The 19,083-nt window shown below is 38.0% G+C and overlaps 1 protein-coding gene across 1 annotated transcript in view; it reads left to right on the top strand.

Moving 5' to 3' along the window:
* Nucleotides 1-19,083, top strand: part of BIRC6 (baculoviral IAP repeat containing 6) — a 192,058-nt gene that overhangs the window by 53,383 nt on the left and 119,592 nt on the right. The window contains 18 exon segments of the mRNA XM_050894500.1: nt 94-225; nt 514-642; nt 645-691; nt 1,285-1,415; nt 2,291-2,452; nt 2,561-2,692; nt 2,960-3,057; nt 4,295-4,442; nt 10,269-10,402; nt 11,490-11,636; nt 12,176-12,363; nt 13,007-13,321; nt 13,742-13,841; nt 14,310-14,524; nt 14,712-14,920; nt 15,230-15,576; nt 16,588-16,807; nt 17,730-17,863. Coding sequence (XP_050750457.1) covers nt 94-225; nt 514-642; nt 645-691; nt 1,285-1,415; nt 2,291-2,452; nt 2,561-2,692; nt 2,960-3,057; nt 4,295-4,442; nt 10,269-10,402; nt 11,490-11,636; nt 12,176-12,363; nt 13,007-13,321; nt 13,742-13,841; nt 14,310-14,524; nt 14,712-14,920; nt 15,230-15,576; nt 16,588-16,807; nt 17,730-17,863 — 2,988 coding nt within the window.

Below are 19,083 nucleotides of genomic sequence, written 5' to 3'. Positions count from 1 at the left end.
GTTTGATATGGTGTATTTTTAACCCATGCAAATGATCAGATTTTGTGACTTAATTATGAGTAATTCAGGTCCCTATTACTCATGTTTTTTAAGGTCTTAGATTGTGTCCGTTTCTGGAGGAACACAAGGAAGATATACTTTGTGGTCCAGTATGGCTGGCTACTGGACTTGATCTATCAGGACATGCTGGAATGTTGACACTAACAAGTCCAAAGCTTGTTAAAGGTAAACCAGTTTATTATGCTATTCACATGAAGTATGCTGCCTAAGTGCATCTCATACTTCTGTAGTCAGACTTTGGTTTGTATTTATTTTCACATTGACAAATTTTGCTTTAAAACACAATAGTGAGTTAACTTTTCAAATTGATGCTAAAGTACTGTAACTAATGTAGTTGAGCTCTGCTTGTACACTATGTCTGTGAAGTTGAAATCTGTTTACAACTTGCCCTAGTAAACTATGCAGATTCTTACCCCCCCACCCCCCCACCCCCCTTTTTTTTTCCACTTTTAGGCATGGCTGGTGGCAAGTACCGCTCATTTTTAATTCATGTTAAAGCAGTGAATGACAGAGGAACAGAAGAAATCTGCAATGGTGGCATTAGACCAGTTGTTAGAATACCATCTCTAAAACCTCAGACTAACAAGGCCATTCCCTTGCTTCATTGTTGGCAAAAGTTGCAGCAGGCAAGGTAATGAATAGCCAAGAAAGGCATCTGTGTTAAAGTTGTAGAATTGGTATGATTTATGTAATCTGAAAACAAAACAGCTGTTAGGAGAATTAAGATCCATTAAAAATTTACTTTTTTAAGAGTTGACACTGTGTTAACACCTTTAAGAATCAGTATTCAACATCTCTAAGTTTTCTTCGGTGCAAATTTAGTTGAAAAGGTCTATTCTGCCACTTTCCCATTCTGAGCACTTGTTTTTGAAACTTCTGTTTCCGTGAGTGTTTTCAGTAGCTGATACATGTCATCCTCTTACAAAGATTTTTGTGTTTGTGTATTTTGCTCTTGATCGTTGTAGTTGTAAGATTGGATGATACAATGTACATCTTGTGGACATTATTAGAATGGTTAGAACACAGTAAATTACAGACCATTGTTAAATTTGATGTTCTGTATTAAAGCAATTAATGAATAAAAGTAGTCTATTTTAGTACAATGCTCAGACTGAGTGAGAGATTTTACTGAACTGTATGCATTTCACTGAACAAGGTATACAAATGAAGCAGTCAAAACCAACGTGATTTATGACATTTTTCCCCCCCCCAAAAAAAAATCAGGAAAAGCCATCTAGCAAAATTGAAGCCACTAATTCTTCAAGAAAATCAGATAATCTGAGAGGCTGTGACTTACTTCAAGAAGTCTCTGTAACGATTCGAAGATTTAAAAAAACTTCCATTTCAAAGGAAAGGTTAGTAGGTGTTTTTTTAATTCTAAAAAACATTAGCTTTAGTTACACTTCTCATAAAATACTTAGTTCTCAAAGTAGCTCAGGTCAAACCACTGTTTCAAGTTGTCATTTCACAAACATGTTTTATATAGAAAATCCTGTAAATTATGAGTTCGAGGGCACTGTGCTGTGCAAGTTGTGGTAGAGTAACACCATGCATGAAATTGTATGTTGAGTGGTTATTTGCCTGACTTGAAAAGGCAAATGTAAATAAGTTTTCTTGGTAAATTAGATAAATTATTTGGACAGATTTTTTTTAAAGGAAGCATCGTTCCTTTCTATTTCCACATGTTGTCTTGTTTCTTACAGCAGAGAGTATATTATTTGTCAAAAAGTTTAGAATCAAATTTAACTAACAAATTATTACTGAAGAAACTGGTTAAAGTCTCTATGGATTGGTGCTACAGACGTAAATATGAATAATATTTTTAAATTTGTATTACCAACTGCCACCCCACAATGGTGGCACTGGCTGTAATGGGCTTAAAGAGGTCAAAGAGGCTGCAAAGAGGTATGTGCAAATGGTTGCCAAAGAGTGTTGTGGATGATGAAAGTTTGTTTAGGTTTAGAAGTTACTAGACAAGTTAGTAGGGAAAAAAAAATCCCTGAAGGTTACTAAATAGACAGTAACCTAGGAAGTTCTGTGAGCAGAAAATAGGGAGATTGGGAATGTGTGCACAGAGAGTATCATATATGCTTGTGTACTAGTTTTACTGTCATCTAGGCATCTTTTTTTCGCCGCTTCTAAGACAGGATGCAAAGCTGGAGGGACACTTTAATGGGAGAATGGCCATATTGGATAATTCTGTTTTTCATTTCCTTCCCCTCCTCCCTAGAGTTCAACGATGTGCCATGTTACAGTTTTCAGAGTTCCATGAGAAGCTGCTCACCACTCTTTGCAAGAAGACAGATGATGGTCTGACTACAGAACATGCTCAGAGTCTTGTACTAGACACGCTTTGCTGGCTGGCCGGAGTGTATTCAAATGGACCTGGCAGGTAAGAGAGAAATTGTGTTTAAATTAGCATGGCTATTTCTCAGTATCAGCTCTGTTAAAAAAATAAAGTTTTATATGTTTCTCTGAAGTGTGCAACTTGTTTTTACAGCTCAAAGGAAGGAAATGACAGCTTGCTTTCAAAAACACGTAAATGTGTCTCTGATATAATACGTGTTTGCTTCTTTGAAGCTGGGCGGAGCATAGCTCACAAATGTGCACGATTTCTTGCACTATGCATCAGGTCAGTGCTAATTATTTATGTATTTATATATTTATATTTTATATATATTTGGGGTTTTTGCATGCAGTCTGAATTGTATATACGTGTTTGCTATTGTTTAACATTGGATTTATAAAGCAACAAGATCTGAAAGATCTTCTGTTGAGGAAAAATGTGTTAGGGTATGACTGCAAAGAACACCAGTCTTTCAACATCATCTTCTGGAGGAGATTTCAGGTTTCATTCTTACTTCATTAAATGTTAAAGTGTCTATGTGTTTCTTTGTAGCAATGGCAGATGTGACCCGAGTCAGCAGGGGTTTGGATCAGTTCTTCTAAAAGCTTTACTTGACAATATGCCTCTTTTGCCTGCTGCTGCAACAGGTGGTATGTATACGATGTTTGTTGTCATACACAGTACATTTGTTGTTTGGCATGTTTTGTTGGACTGCCTTGTGAAATAAGAATTAGGTAATTGTTCAGTTAATACAAACTGCTTCTTGGAGTGCTCTGGTCAGGTGGTATCCAAGTATGAAGTATGCATTTGTAGGTGATGGAATTTTAAGCAAATTAGCTTGCTTAAAACAGAGTGCTAAGGCACTGACGTTTTTGGGAGAGCTTAAGTAAGTTTTGCAAGAATTTTCAAAGGTGTTCAGCAACCACAGGTTCTGTTGACATAAGTGAGAGTCAGGATTGTCTGTTATTTCTGAAAATTAGGATATTTATTCCAGGGAGCCTGGCTATCCAGTTGATGTCCAACTAGCAATCCACCTCTGTTACTTCTGCACCAAAAGGAAATTTTTAACTAAATTAAATTCCTTCCTCATCTACATTGCAGAATAATGGTATGTTAGCACCTTGTTGAAGCCTTTTGAGTGCCAGATAAAATGGGAAGATAACTTCAGCGCTCGTATTTGAGGGTGGCAAGACCTGCTTTGTGTTTTTCACAGTATGACATTGTTGAATTGCATCTAGCTTGGCATGACCAAGGGGTCTTGCAGGAAAATTAGTTTGCAGTCCAAAATGCTTGTTGTGTTACCAGGTAGAATATTTAACACGCTGCTATTGAGGGTATGGAATGCACAGGGGGAGGAGGAAGCTGAGGTTTGTGTTTCCGTACAGAACCACTGCACTGTGCTCCCAGATCTGATCTGTAAGGAAACAGTGCCTCCAGCAAATACAAAATAAGGAGACAGCAGCCAAAAACGGAGGATAAGAGGAGAGGAAGAGTTGAATCTAGAGTAAGGCTTGGTCTGAAGGGATTGGAACCCCTAGCCTAGCACCTTAGTGTATCAAGAGCATTTTGATTGTTGTGCTTAGTAGAAGCAGTAGGCAGAAGTGATGAAAGAAGTATGTGTGAAGCTGTCTCTTGGGAACCTTTTTTTCTTCAATTATGAATTAGTTGATAAGAGAACTTGAAGTACTTGTGGAAACTAATGATTACAGAATGATTCTAAATTGAAGTCTCTCAAAAAAAGGGGAGGGGAAGAATGCTTTCTAGTCTGTATTCAGTAACCATTAGATACTTCATTTGTCACTTCCATTGATTATGCTTCAAAGTATGCTTTCTGAGTGGAAAATTCACATCATGTTTCACCTGAAATTTTTTTTTTTTTTAATGCAGGATCTGTGTATTGGTATTTTGTATTGCTGAATTATGTAAAGGATGAAGATTTGGCAGGATGTAGTACAGCTTGTGCATCATTGCTAACTGCTGTGTCCCGACAGTTGCAGGATCGCCTAACGCCTATGGAAGCATTACTTCAAACAAGGTACTAAGAAATGTGGTTGTTGTAAACTTAACGAAAACAAACATACAAACTGTCTAATGTCATCCTCTGGTGTTTTGAAAAAGGTTTGCTGTTTAAAAAAGATGCATTTTGCCATATTTGTTTGAGGAAGGATTAATTTGATACAGCTCTGAAAAGTAATTTTGACTTGTGCAAAGTTAAAGGTGAATGTAATTGCTATCTTGCAATTTACAGTGCACTTTAAATCAGCAAATGTGTATGTAATGTTTGAAGTCTGTGCAATCCTAGTTAGGATTTATGATTTTTAGTGTCAGGATTAACAAAGCATGTCCTATTTTGAGTATGGGAGGGAATCAAATATACTGAATAGTTTCAGTTCTGTATAATGCTACACAAAATTGTAGTCTCTCTGTAAGCTGACCTTACATTTAATGTATTGCTACTAAAGGCCAGATTCTAAGTGTAGAGATTTGGAGTAATTTACTGGGAATGCAGGTTCTTATTATAAATTATATATCAATGTAATTTCAGACTGTGATGTTGCATCTTTTATATATTGAACTGACTGACCATTTAACTTTGGATTTACTTGATACGTTGTGGTTTAACCCCAGTCAGCAGCCAAGCACCACGCAGCCACTCCCTCACTCCCTCCCCACCCTGCTCCCAGTGGGATGGGGAGGAGAATCAGGAAAGAAGGTAGAAGTTGTGGGTTGAGATAAGAACGGTTTAATAACTAAAGTAAAATATAATACTAACAATAATAATAATAATAATAGTAATGAAAAGGAATATAACAAAAAAAAAAGAAGAGGGATAAAAAGGAAAAAAAACCCAGTGATGCACAATGCAATTGCTCACCATCCACTGACCAATGCCAGAGCAGCGATCCGCCCCTCCTGGCGAACTCCCCCCTGTTTATATACTGGGCATGACGTTCCATGGTACGGAATATCCCTTTGGCTAGTTCAGGTCAGCTGTCCCAGCTATGCTCCCTCCCAGCTTCTTACACACCTGCTTGCTGGCAGAGCATGGGAAACTGAAGAATCCTTAACTTAAGATAAGCGCTACTTAGCAACAACTAAAACATCAGGGTGTTATCAACATCATTCTCACATTAAATCCAAAACACAGGACTGTACCAGCTGCTAAGAAGAGAGTTAACTCTGTCCCAGCTGAAACCAGGACATACCTAAAGGAAATCTCTTGTGGTTCAGTTTTGTAGCAGTTTCCAAAGCCATTATGATGATGGGAACATGCTGCTGTTAGACAGCTCTTTCAGTTGTGATTTGTGGGCAAGAGTTTTCCTCCAAGTCAAGCAAGGTCAAGGTAGAAGAGGTTTGGTAGAAGTTAGTTCAGAATCTTCAGATCAAATGGAAAATGTAGTAAGCTGAGTTTGGAGCAGGGGGATGTTGTTTTATTATTTTTTTTTAAAGGACTATAATCCCAAAATACTTGTAAAAAAACTTGTTCTCAGGTGTTATACCTGGATCCTTATCATGCTCTCTACTACATTCCTCTTCTCAGTTGTTATTGTATTTCACCATCTGTAATTCTTGCAGTTGATTAGAAGACATCGCAGCAATAGAAACGGTGACTGGATAATAGGGAGTTTTGAAAAATGCACGAAGTGAACTGGAAGAATAAAAAGTTTTGTGTTTTCATGTTGAATTTTCTTTAGAAACCAAATGGAAGAGAAAAATGTGAAAATTCCACTTGACATGAGAATGGCATCTTTCTGTAGGAATTGACTCGTTCCTTCATACAGATTGTTTCCAAGTATCTCCTTTAAACAGCATATCTGAAATAGAAGTTTTTTTCCTTTCCAGTTGCCCAGTTTTGAATTTGGCACATGTGACATTTCAGATCACTTAGTGGTGAACACAGCTGTCTGCACCTCAAGGGAAGCTTTCTGAAGTGAGCCCCTGTTCTTGGCATCCTTCAAGCTTAGGTTTTCTGAATGGTGTTTTACTGATGGTGCTCTACTGATTTTCTTCTTGGAACTAAATTTGCTTTCTCTTTTAACTCAGTATCCCCATAGTTAGGATAAGAAGAGCAGCAGACACATCTATCTAATCCCATATTTGATTACTATAGCTCGCTCTATAACAAGGACTATTTCTTGACTTAGTTTACTAATTTAGACAGAATTTACTGGCCTTTTTTTAATATGTCTACAGATCAAGAGAATACTGACATGTCTCCTTTTATGTAGAAGTATTAATATATATATTTAAAAAAAAAAAAAGAATTTAGTAGGCAGCCATTGCTTTACTCTTTTTCCCTTCCCTCTCCCTGAGTTGTATTTTATCGTATTTGTGTGCATTTGTGTTGCAGTTTCTGGTATTGTTTTTTTCTTCTTTGTCATTGTTCCCAGGTACAATAGCCTAACATTTGGTAATCAAATAAAAGCAGATGTCTACTTAAAGGATCTGCACATTCATGTTGTCTTAAGGCAGAGTAGTACTTATTTTACTATCATGTGCTGCAATAAAGCAAGTAAAACTTGCAAGGATAACGCCAGATGAGTGTGTTACATGACTTGCAGTTCAGAGAAAAACAAAAAAGGGATTTTAGGCTGTCCTACAACAAAGCAGGTTGGTTTGTCTCTAGCAAATCTGATTAATTTCTCCAGCCTGTTCTTGAAAGCACTTGATTAAAGTAGTGGTGGAATTTAATTATTCTAAATATTGTAAGCTATTACATGGCTTAATTATTTTTATCATTAACACTTGAACTGTCTCCTTCTGCCCATGTCTAATCTGAAATCTCTCCTGCTGCAGCTAAAGCCTTTTAATGTTTGTGTCCTGTCCACCTTGGCGATAAAGAGCAGATTATTTCATTCTTAACAAATTTTGGATGCCGAGAGGATGTTTGTATCTTGATCGTATTCTCCAAATCTGTAGTCATTCTTAAAGCATTTCCTTGAGCTATTTTCTTTGGTCCTCATCTTCCTTGAATTGTGGTACACAAAATTGTAAACATTATTCCAGTTGAGAACTCTGAGTGAAGCAGAAGAGGTATTTCACATAATTTATATTCATTACTGCATAGACAAATAGGGTGATGGGTTTTTGATGTGACATTGTTGATTCATTCTTTGTTTTTTGTTGATGTAACTTCTATATCCTTTTCTGAAAAGTGTTGCAAATGCAGTTTTAAACTGTGAACCTGATCATTCCCGCTGAAGGATGAGTAAAAGGCACAATGCTTATTGAAATAAATGTGGGTTGGACAGAATATATTTAACTCTCTGCAATACGTTCAAATTCTGATCCTATTCTATAAGCTCTTGTAACCCCTTTTTAGGTTTTATCACCTGCTTACTTAATAAATCAAACTCTTCACTTAAATCGTGGAAGTAATCAGTGTTAATGTTGAGCTGACCTAATTTATTGAGTTTGGAAATCTAAGGTCTAAAACAGGCTGTGAAGGTACCCTACTGAATTTTGTCTGAGCATTTTTGTGTGTTTAGTAACTACTTTACAGTAGCATGTTGTCTTGCTTTGCTTATGGAAAAAAGTGTTGTGGCTTAGGCCCAGCTGGCAAAAAAGCAGCACGCAGCTGCTCGCTCACTCCTCCCTGCCAATGGGATGGGGAAGAAAAAATACCACGAAAGGCTCCTGAGTCGAGACAAGGACAGGGAGGGATCACTCACCACTTAGGGTCCCAGGCAAAACAGACTCGACTTGGGGGAAAAAAAGAAATCAATTTAATTTTGTTACCAATCAAATCGGAGTAGGATGATGAGAAATAGAACCATATCTTAAAAACATACCTTCCCCCCACCCCTCCCTTCTTCCTGGGCTCAGCTTTGCTCCCGATTCCTCTACCTCCTCCCCCCCAGCAGTGCAGGGGGACGGGGAATGGGGGTTGCGGTCAGTTCATCCCACATTGTCTCTGCCGCTCCTTCCTCCTCAGGGGGAGGACTCCTCACACTCTTCCCCTGCTCCAGCGTGGGGTCCCTCCCACAGGGGTCAGCCCTCCATGAGCTTCTCCAACGCGAGTCCTTTCCACGGGCTGCAGTCCTCCACAAATTGCTCCAGCATGGGCTTTCCCACAGAGTCAAGGCCTTCTCCAGGCCCAGCCACCTGCTCCAGTGTGGGGTCCTCCACGGGCTGCAGGGGAATCTCTGCTCCACCATTAACCTCCATGGTCTGCTCCGGCGCACCTCCTCCCTCTCCTTCTTCACTGACCTCGGTGTCAGAAACATGACTGTTTCTCTCACATCCCTCTCCTCTTTTCACGGTAGCTGCTCTTCTTCTTTAGCAGTCTTTTCCCCTTCTTAAATACGTTATCACAGAGGTGCTACCACTGTTGCTGATGGGCTGGGCCTTGGCCAGAGGCGGGTCCGAGTTGGGGCTGGGGAAGCTTCTAGCAGCTTCTCACAGGAGCCACCCCTGTAGCCCCTCCCCCACTACACAAACCCCTGCCACACAAACCCAACACAAAAGGTCATGCAGCAAACACATCAGTCTTGCTAGATGTGCAGTATGCATTTTTCTGTGTAGTACATGCTTGTAGAGAGCAACCTAGATTCATCTAATATGTGTTGTACTTAGTGTAAAGTTGTCATCTTAAATTTGCTACCTTGTAGATGCTTGTAACTTGGTTGGGGAATGTATGTTAAATGGGTTATCTGTAATTCTCAGATTTTCTTTCCCTTTTTTTTTTTTTTTGAAGATCAGTAGCAATTTTGTATAACGTCATTTTCTGACTAGTTACGGTCTTAGTATTGTGTGGCAAAAAGCATTGAGCCCAGCCAACATGGACGCGTTTTAACATTCAGAGAAGTCTAGAACCTGTTCTGCCTTGTTGCTGGTGTTGTAGTATTCATGTAGACATTTATCCTTTTGTGACTACTTGATCAAAAAAGACATTTAAACACTCCAGCCTTCTCAGCATTACCTGTTGGGGGCTTTCCTTGCCTGCTAAAGAACAAAGAAGCTGCTCGGAGGCATAGGGAAAAGGTGTGGAGGATCTTCCTGTCGCTGCTGGTGTGTTCATGGAAATATTTCATATTTGTTCTTGCTCTTGCTAGTCAAAAGGCAAAGTGTTATATGTTCTCACTTTTGTACCTACACAGATGTGTTCTTTCTTTCTACTCCTGCGTAATAATTTTGCCTGACTTCCATTTTTTCTTCTCTTGTCAGTTGCTGGTGATAGGTATTGGTACACAAAAAAACCAACGCTGATTTTGTTATTACTTTGGATTTTCCTTTTTCTTGGCTTATAAAACCCTAATTGATTTGGGACCATCTTGTTACCTGCATGATTGTATTATTTTTTTCCCCTGCAGTACTGCCAAAGTAGGAATAACAAGACTTTCTTCTGTTGAGATATTTAAAGTACTCACAAGTGTTGATTGGTATCCCTAGCAGCATTTCCTTTTTTTTCCCTTACTTCAGCTGGAAGAGCAAGCTGAGGTGGAATTTCTTTTGCTGTTTTGGAAAACAGTACTGTGTTTTTATTGACTTCAGATAAATGTCTGATTTGCCATGTGCAGGCATGCGTATTGCTGTGGCTAATTGTGTAAGGCTTGTAGTTCTAGTTTCCGTGTCTGAGTGTGATTATGTGTCGTGTTTCCAGGGCAGTATTACATCTTCAAAACTATTTAGTAACAAAGAGTTACTTATTTAGCATCATAAGCTGTTTGAAAAGGTCACCTAATAAATGACTTTAATGAAATATAAGTAAATGGTCATTTCTAAGATATGTCAATTGAATGAAAAGAATAGTTTAGAATATAATAAATCTTGATGATTAAATACTTGGCGTTTTTCTGTAAATAATTTTATGTAAATTCTTATTGTTTGAATAGTGCTGTTTCTCTTATTCCGTCTGCAGATATGGATTGTATAGTTCGCCTTTTGATCCAGTCCTGTTTGATTTGGAAATAAGTGGCTCTTCTTGTAAAAATGTATACAACAGCAGCATTGGAGTACAGTCAGATGAAATTGATTTGTCTGATGTTCTATCAGGTACGTATGTTTAACAGTAATGTATTGTGGAAGAACTGTAATTCTCTCCATTATACTGTTCTCTTTTAGTGAAGATGTAGTTTTATACTTTCTGTCTGTTTTATAGCTGTACATAATGAAGTTCAAGATACTCTCTTGCTTTGTGAGATCTGTTACATTTCCTGTAGCCCTTAGGGCAAGAAAAATGCCTCTTTCTGGAATCTGTTCTTTTCTTATCCTGTAGAAGATCTAAGAAAAGGCTAGAGATTAAACAGAAAGGCTGCGATCATTCCCTGGGTCAGAGTCATCTAGGAAGCATCTGTCACTTCTATTGAGCAGCTTCCTTGAGATATGTTATTATTCAGATGGATTTTTCTCAAGTTGGGAAGCTGCCATATGGCACTCTTCCACTTAAATATTACAGATGTAATGAGATATTTTTTTCTGTTTCGGAGGCGTTAAATTACCTTAAAAGCATATTTGTATCTATCCTCTCAGGTTAGTTCATAAGTGAATCTTTAGGCCATGGAATCTCGTAAGAATGAGACAATTTTTACCTGTCAGGAAATTCTTTTCATAGCAAGCATATTCATCAGTCATAGTGACTCCTTTCCTTTTCTTGTATGCTCTTGTCCATCTCCTTTCCATCCCTCCCGCCATACAACACTGTGAATTTGTTAGTATGTTGAATAATAGTCTAGTTTTCATACTAACTTGGTGTATGATCTTAGTCGGTCTGTTATTTTCTTTCTCTTCATTTCCAGTAACATCAATGTATTTTTGCAAGCTAATTCTCTCACAGTGTAGAAAGAGTAGAGCATCCGTATATAATTTATTTCTGGAATTAAGAAGGTTACACTAAGCTTCTGCTGTCACTTTTGATAGTTTGACTTATTAAGATACTCTGTTCAGATTTGGCAGCATTATCCATTTTAAAATATACTTCCATTTATATTGTGGATGTGATAGTGTTAAGGTGTTTGTTCCACAACATGAAGTAATAAAATATGTGGATTATATTTATTTGTCCCTTTCGACTCTTCGTGACTTGAAGTGTCGCTATCAAGAAAACATTAGCTGATTGTGCAGATATTTATTTCTCTTTCAGGAAATGGGAAAATAAGTAGCTGTGCAGCTGCTGAAGGTAGTTTTACTTCCCTTACTGGACTTCTGGAAGTTGAACCTCTGCACTTTACCTGTGTTTCAACAAGTGATGGAACCAGAATAGAAAGGGACGATGCAAGTACGTTTACTGGTATATACAATTTTTCATTTTTTCTACTTAGCATAGTTCCACAGTATGATATTTTTAATTGGACATAATGAGCACTGTTTGACAAATAGATTGCCTGTAGTTTTATAAGTGTTGAAATGTTGGGGTTTTTTTAAGTAGTTACTATATCTGAAGTTAAACTTCTTAAAGCTTAACAAACAAACTGGATTCCAAATTTATTAATTTGAATCAATTTGTTTCTATTGGAGAGTATAACATACAAGCTTGCATCTTTGCCTTGCAGCCTTATGTGGTGCAAGAATTCCAGGGCATTAGGTGGCTCTTCTGTAATGAAAATGTTGCATGTATGATGAGTGTGCATAGTCTATAAACCATACAGACTTTGTAATTCAAGATGATGTTACTTTGTAGCAAGAACTGGATAAAAGGAGATATTTCTTTTGTTTTTAAATTGCTCTTAACAATTAGTAAGGAATTAAATTAAAAGTGTGTTTTATCATTTCTTTTCTACATACATGTTTTTGTTTGGTTTGGTTTTTTGTTTGTTTGTTTCATGCCAGTGAGTACCTTTGGGGTTACCCCAGCAGTTGGTGGCCTCTCTTCTGGAACGGTTGGGGAAGCCTCGACAGCACTGAGTTCAGCAGCCCAGGTAGCTTTGCAGTCTCTCTCTCATGCAATGGCCTCAGCCGAGCAACAGCTCCAGGTGCTGCAAGAGAAACAGCAGCAGCTTTTGAAGCTTCAGCAACAGGTTGGAGGCTATTTGGCTATTTTTTAATGCTGTCTCTAAACTTCAAAAGCTGAGAAAGTAGTTGCAGAGCTAGTTGCCCCTTTTTTTTTTCTTTTTTTCTCCATAGTGTATTTGAGGAAGGAACAGCTCTGCACCGAGGATCACTCTTATTAAGCAAAATACTGAGAGTGTCTCCCATGCTGCTTTGGTCTTTCAGACTTGTTTTTTGTGTATTTTGAGGGTGGGTTGGGAGTTTGTAATCAAAACTAAGTCTTAATACATAAGTGTATCAGTCTGAAATTGAAAAAGCCCACTGAAATGAAAAGCGCAATTGCTGACACAGGGAAGTACCAGTCATAAAGCCATTGTCAGTATGAAGCTTGGCTGTGTTGACTCTACTTTGCTGTTCAGTTGCAGGTTTTTTATTATTTTTTGATTACTCCAATTAATTACTTAATTACTCATGTTCCTCAGCAAGTGAGGTCAAATTGAATAGACTTTCATTTTTCAGCTTATAGTTGGACATGTAACATGCCTATGTTGAAGGTAGCTTGGATTTATTAAATCTAGTTTTATAATGAAAGTTGAACTTGTAGTTCAATACTACTGCTGTGTTCACAAGCAGTATTATCTGCTACATACACTGCTTTCATTTTCCCCACAGAAAGCTAAGCTGGAAGCAAAACTGCATCAGACAACAGCAGCGGCGGCAGCAGCAGCATCAGCAGTTGGTCCTGTTCACAACTCTGTGCCTTCTAATCCAGTAGCAGCCCCAGGGTTCTTCATCCATCCTTCAGATGTCATTCCACCCACACCAAAAACAACTCCTCTATTCATGACTCCACCTTTGACTCCACCTAATGAGGCAGTTTCTGCTGTTATTAATGCAGAGCTTGCTCAGCTTTTCCCTGGTTCAGTCATTGATCCCCCAACAGTTAACCTTGCAGCACATAACAAAAATACAAGCAAGTCTAGAACGGTAATTATTTTTATTTGTTTTTCTTATAGAAACAAGATGCTGTAAGCCTTATCAGGATGTAATTTGTACGTGAGTGCTAGTAAATATCTGTTTATTTGGATGAAATGTGAAAACTGTATGACTGAATTTAGACCATATGAAAAGAAAGACTTATGAAAGCAAGATAGAGTTGTTGTAGTACCTCAAATGGTTTCTTTTAATTGGAGCTAGCCTAACTGTATAAGGAGTTATTAATCCTTTGAACTTAGTAGTTAATATATTTTGATGGTTCATGCTCAAATCTAAATGTAGTGAGGTGTTGTCAAAATTGTACATCTTTAAATCACAAGAGGTTTTCTTACAGTCTTTTGTAAAGAACAGCTTATTATAAATGCATAGATTTTAATGACTTAATTTTACTGATGTTTTACCACTCCTCAGAATCCACTTGGATCCGGTCTTGCTCTTGCAATATCTCACGCTTCACATTTTCTTCAACCTCCACCTCATCAGTCAATTATTATAGAGCGAATGCACTCAGGTAAAACCAGAATTCCTAATAATAATTTTGACACGTTTTCTAATAAGAAGTGGAATATTTTCCAGGATCTTAAGTAAGTTGCTTAGCTGCAATCTCACTTGGCTTTCCAAAGAAAGGATATTTCTCAGTTTGCATTTCTGTTATATCTGGAAGTTTAAGACCCAGCATTCAGTGATGTTTATCAAGTTGAAAAATCCTGGGGGGTGGGAGAATATGTTGGGTCTCTGGACAGAGCAGCTGTTCTGAAATAATGCATAAAAAGCATAACAACTTAAGTTGAAGCCAAAATTTTCTTTTCAAAGGGTGCAAGCTGTAGTGAGAGATTCTGAGATTGTGCAGCTATTTTTAACCTCAAATACACACCTTTTGAACAATATATAAACAATGGCTTTATTGTTTGAGAAGTAATACCTCTTCACTGGTTAGCACGCACTGGTGTTTTAGGCAATCCTGTGTTTTTTGCCCTAGGAGCAAGAAGATTCGTGACCTTAGATTTTGGAAGACCTATATTGCTGACAGATGTATTGATTCCCACTTGTGGAGATTTGGCATCTTTGTCAATTGACATCTGGACTTTAGGAGAAGAAGTGGATGGAAGGCGACTGGTAGTGGCTACTGATATTAGCACTCATTCACTTATTTTACATGACTTGTTGCCACCCCCAGTTTGCAGGTTTATGAAGGTAAAAGGAGATAGGCTGCATACTCTATCTTTTAAACTCTTCATCTTTGTTAGTATGTGAACTTTCTGTTAAGTTCTTTTCAGACCAAACTTTAGTTGGCTATAAATTTTTTATGAATTTTTGACTTGGTGTTTATTTTGCCTGTTTTGATACAATTGTGTTACAGTATAGTTGCATTCTCTTTCAGATCACTGTTATTGGTCGATATGGTAGCACAAATGCCAGAGCAAAAATCCCATTAGGATTTTATTATGGCCATACCTATATTTTACCCTTTGAAAATGAGCTGAAACTAATGCACGATCCCCTCAGAGGAGAAGGTGAAGCTGCAAATCAGCCAGAAATTGACCAACATTTGGCAATGATGGTTGCATTGCAAGAAGACATACAATGCAGGTTAGAAGAAAAAAATATGTGTACTTACTAGTTATTTTAACTTAAAACACTGGGATATCATAATGTTATAGATTTTTTTTTTTCTTCCCATGATATTCTTCAGACCAAAGAAAACTCTGCCTTTGTTGTCGAGTTGTTACAGTGAATATCTTTATAGAAGTAACAAAGACTACACTGTATTTTTTTTCAATATCTGTTTTAACAGTGCATTCAAAATGGACCAGAAGTCATCTTCTGGCAGGGTGACTGTCAAATGTATTGCTGTTTGCTAATGTCTATTGAATTGTGTGTTGGAATGTTTCGCTTTAGGTACAATTTGGCCTGTCATCGGTTAGAAATCCTTCTGCAGAGTATTGACCTGCCACCACTCAATAGTGCTAACAATGCCCAGTACTTTTTACGAAAGCCAGACAAGGCAGTAGAAGAAGATAGCAGAGTATTTTCTGCTTACCAGGACTGCATTCAGCTACAGCTTCAACTCAACTTGGCTCACCATGCTGTTCAGAGGCTCAAAGTAGCTTTAGGTGCAAGCAGGAAAACACTGAAGGAGCAATCTGATCCAAAAGAGTTGATTCAGATGTCATCCACAGAACAGTTACGCACCATCATTAGATACTTACTGGATACTTTGCTTAGTTTGCTTCATTCTTCCAATGGTTAGTATTTTTTGAGGTTTTGATATTTTTGTCGTGTTAGTAGAAACAATTTGCAAGGGTTTGTATTTCTTCATCTGTACTTACCCACTATAAAGCTTTTAAACTATGTTCAGATATGTTTTACTATGATTTTAGTAGCTGGTAACATAAATTGTAAAGTTTCACCAGTGGCACCAAGCTGACCTAACCACCTCCTGCTCCAGAAAAGGATAGGAGAGGGTGTCGAGGTGATTCTCCTTTTTCTGTAGTCCTGGCTGTATATTCCTTTCTTCACATAGTCATCTGATCCTTCTGCGGGCTGATTCAGTTTGCTGAAGTAACAAAAGACTGCCCGGGCAGAATACTCATGTTGTTTTCATAGGTGGAATCAGCTTGTGGAAGGATATGTGAGCATCGAAGCCTGTGCAACACTGGGGATGGATTAGGCAGTTAGAAGTGGGGAGGGGAAGCAGAAATTGCTTGGGGGGGGGGAGCGGGAGGAAGTCATAAAACCAGTATCTCTACTCAGTTCATGATTTTTAATATCCAGTAAGGATTTTTATTTCCTAAATTTGCCATTGAAAGAGTTCTTGGAGAATCGAAATTGAACAGTCTGAGTAGGAGTGGTGGTTTTTTCAAAAAAAAAAAAAAACAAACCAAAAACCAAATAAAAAAACCCAAACCAAACACCCCACAAAACAAAGCAGAACATTGTTCTACTGATAGATAGGTGTGTCTGTCTTGTAATTTTCTGTGTCAGTTTGTTCTTAAGCATAATGATGGTTTGGTTTTTGCTTTGTGTAGATTCCATGGGGGTATTTGCACTGACATGAAATTGATTTGGTTTTGACCAAATGGTCTTTAAGGGTTACCTGCAAATTACTGTCTCCCCATGTGTTCCCTCCTCCTTCCCCCCCCATGCCAATTAGTCTAATCATAATAGTTCTAAAAACTTCCTGCAAACTTTTTTCCTCCTATGTTTTCAAGCCATTGTCTCCTTAAACATAGTTGCTTGTTCTCTTTTCTTAAAAGGGCACTCTGTTCCTGTGGTTCTGCAAAGTACTTTTCATGCTCAAGCTTGTGAAGAATTATTTAAACACCTATGTATCAGTGGAACCCCAAAGATAAGATTGCATACTGGCCTCCTGCTTGTTCAGCTCTGTGGAGGAGAAAGATGGTGGGGTCAGTTTCTCTCAAACGTACTTCAGGAATTATACAATTCAGAGCAACTTCTCATATTCCCACAAGACAGGTAAGGTGTAAGTCTATATTGATATGTTACCTGTGGATCACTTAAGTAATTCCATTGTTCATAACAGTGGAATTGACAAAATGTGACTGAAGAATACTTATCCATCTATTCCATTGATTCAAGAAATAGTCCCCAAAAAGCACTGCAAATGATGAATGTCTGATTGTAGTTACTTATTGCACCTATTTGGTGCCTGCACCACAGTAAGTTGCTATTTTTCCTTGCTTGGAGATCTTCGCATACCTAGCAGGCTTGGTATTGCCTTCTCCTTTATCAGGCTTAAATGTACCCTCATCATAGAGCTGCTCTTCTAATGCATTTGGAAGTAGGATTGAGACTGGAAAGCACACTATTAGCATTTAATACAAAAGATTTGTCTGAGATAAGAGCAAACAAGCGTAGAGTTGAGCATCGAATGTTAGATGTGTTGATTATTTCAGATTATTGATTGAGGTCTTCGATATTCTAAATATTAGCATTTTATTTCAGTCAAACATATTTGCTGTTCTGTGGCTTTCTGCCTTCTTTGGACAGCAACATTTGTATTTTCGTAATTTTTTAAAATGAGTTAATTCAAGGATATAAGAATACGTGGATTTAATTTTCTATCCCTGCTATTCAGTATATCATATGTAATAGGAAATAAAACAGATGAGATCTTGTTTCAGATGTATGAAGTGGAATGCTCTGCTGACCTCTTGAGGGTGAAGGAGAAAATGTTCGCCCTAAAATACTGCATTATCCTTACAACAATAGAAAGTGAAATCCAGTTCACTTGCTAGGCGACAGTACTTCTTTCTGTAGCAATCTGCTTGTGTCTCAGATGAAAGCCTGGGGGAATATTGTTCTGTAAGGGGTGTTTCAGAATATTACTGGATCTGAAAAAGAAATAAAATCTTAAATCTGTAAATTTTGTTTTTAGGGTCTTCATGTTGCTTTCTTGCATTGGCCAAAGATCGCTTAGCAACAGTGGTGTTTTAGAAAGTTTACTTAATCTCCTGGATAACCTGCTGTCGCCACTGCAACCTCATTTGCCTGTGCACAGAAGAACTGAAGGTAGCCCTCTAATTTGGGAAGCTATATTTTCATATTCATTATAAGCTAGAAAATTGAGAGACTAGCTCACAATTTTTGGTGTATTAAAAGAAGAAATTGCTTGTTTACTGTATTTCCAAAACACAGTTGTCTTTTAAAATGTGCTCAAACTTCTTGTTCTTTAGGTGCTAAAAGAGATTCATCCCCCTACCTGCCCCCCTCTCCCCCCCTCCCGCCCCTTAAACCTGAGCAAAATCTATTTGGTTGCTTTTAATTCAGCTAGGAAGCTTTAAACTTTTAACAAAGAGAGGGGAACATCCAATGTATAGACAGCTCTAGTGGCTCTAGTGAATGACTTTGGAATTTAATGTTTTGGAAAGAAGCGCCCCTTTTTGCTCATGAGATCCTTTCTAAGTTTCAAGCTTTTGAGGTGAAACGCGGTTATGAAGACAAGTTTGTTAGATGTATCTGCATGGTTTCTGCAAACAACATGGGGTTTTTTGTAATCACAAGGAATTTACATTTTTTTTCACCCTAAAAATTACTGAAATTATATTATCCAAACTTGATTTTCTTTGAGTGTTTTCTTGGCTGCCCTAAGGTTGAAGAAAATGCTTGCTTTTGAAAACATCAAACTCTGGGCTACTTCATTTGTTACGTACATGTAGCAGAGCATTGTAGAACATATGTTGTTTTAAATTCTTAGCGTTGTAAAGTTGGTAAACGCCAGCAGAGACTCTGTCCTTACTTTTTACCTTGTCTCCTGATGTAAACAAGCCTACAGCTGGTGTCAGAAGCTGTCCTATTGCTTCTCATTGGTCTGCCGTGTACTTTCTCTATCTTGGCCATATCCTGCTGTAGTCTCTAACTAGTTTGAGGCAAACCCAAGCTTACGTCTCCTCTACCTCTGTTTGCACTCTCCCCACAGCTGCCAATTCCTTTCATAGCTCTTGCCTTACTAGTTGTCCTCACGGAGGACTTTAGGAAGCAGAAGTAACTGATACTTCAGAGCTTTATTTGCTGGTCTTCCAGCTTCCTTCCTCCTGGACAGTACAGGTGAGTACTAGGGCATTATTATGTGTGGTGGAAGCATCAAGTACAGCAGAAGAAATTCCTATTCGAGAACTATCATGCATAACTAAGGGTCAAAGGGGTGAAAACTTACTGGGGAAAAAGTCAGAAAACAAAGGACAATCAGAGCAAGAGGTGAGTGTTGTGGGTAGAGAGAAGTTATAAACTTT

The sequence above is a fragment of the Gymnogyps californianus genome, chromosome 3, assembly GCF_018139145.2.
Source record: "Gymnogyps californianus isolate 813 chromosome 3, ASM1813914v2, whole genome shotgun sequence".
NCBI classification, from domain to species: domain Eukaryota; kingdom Metazoa; phylum Chordata; class Aves; order Accipitriformes; family Cathartidae; genus Gymnogyps; species Gymnogyps californianus.
This window is presented reverse-complemented; position numbering and strand designations above follow the sequence as displayed.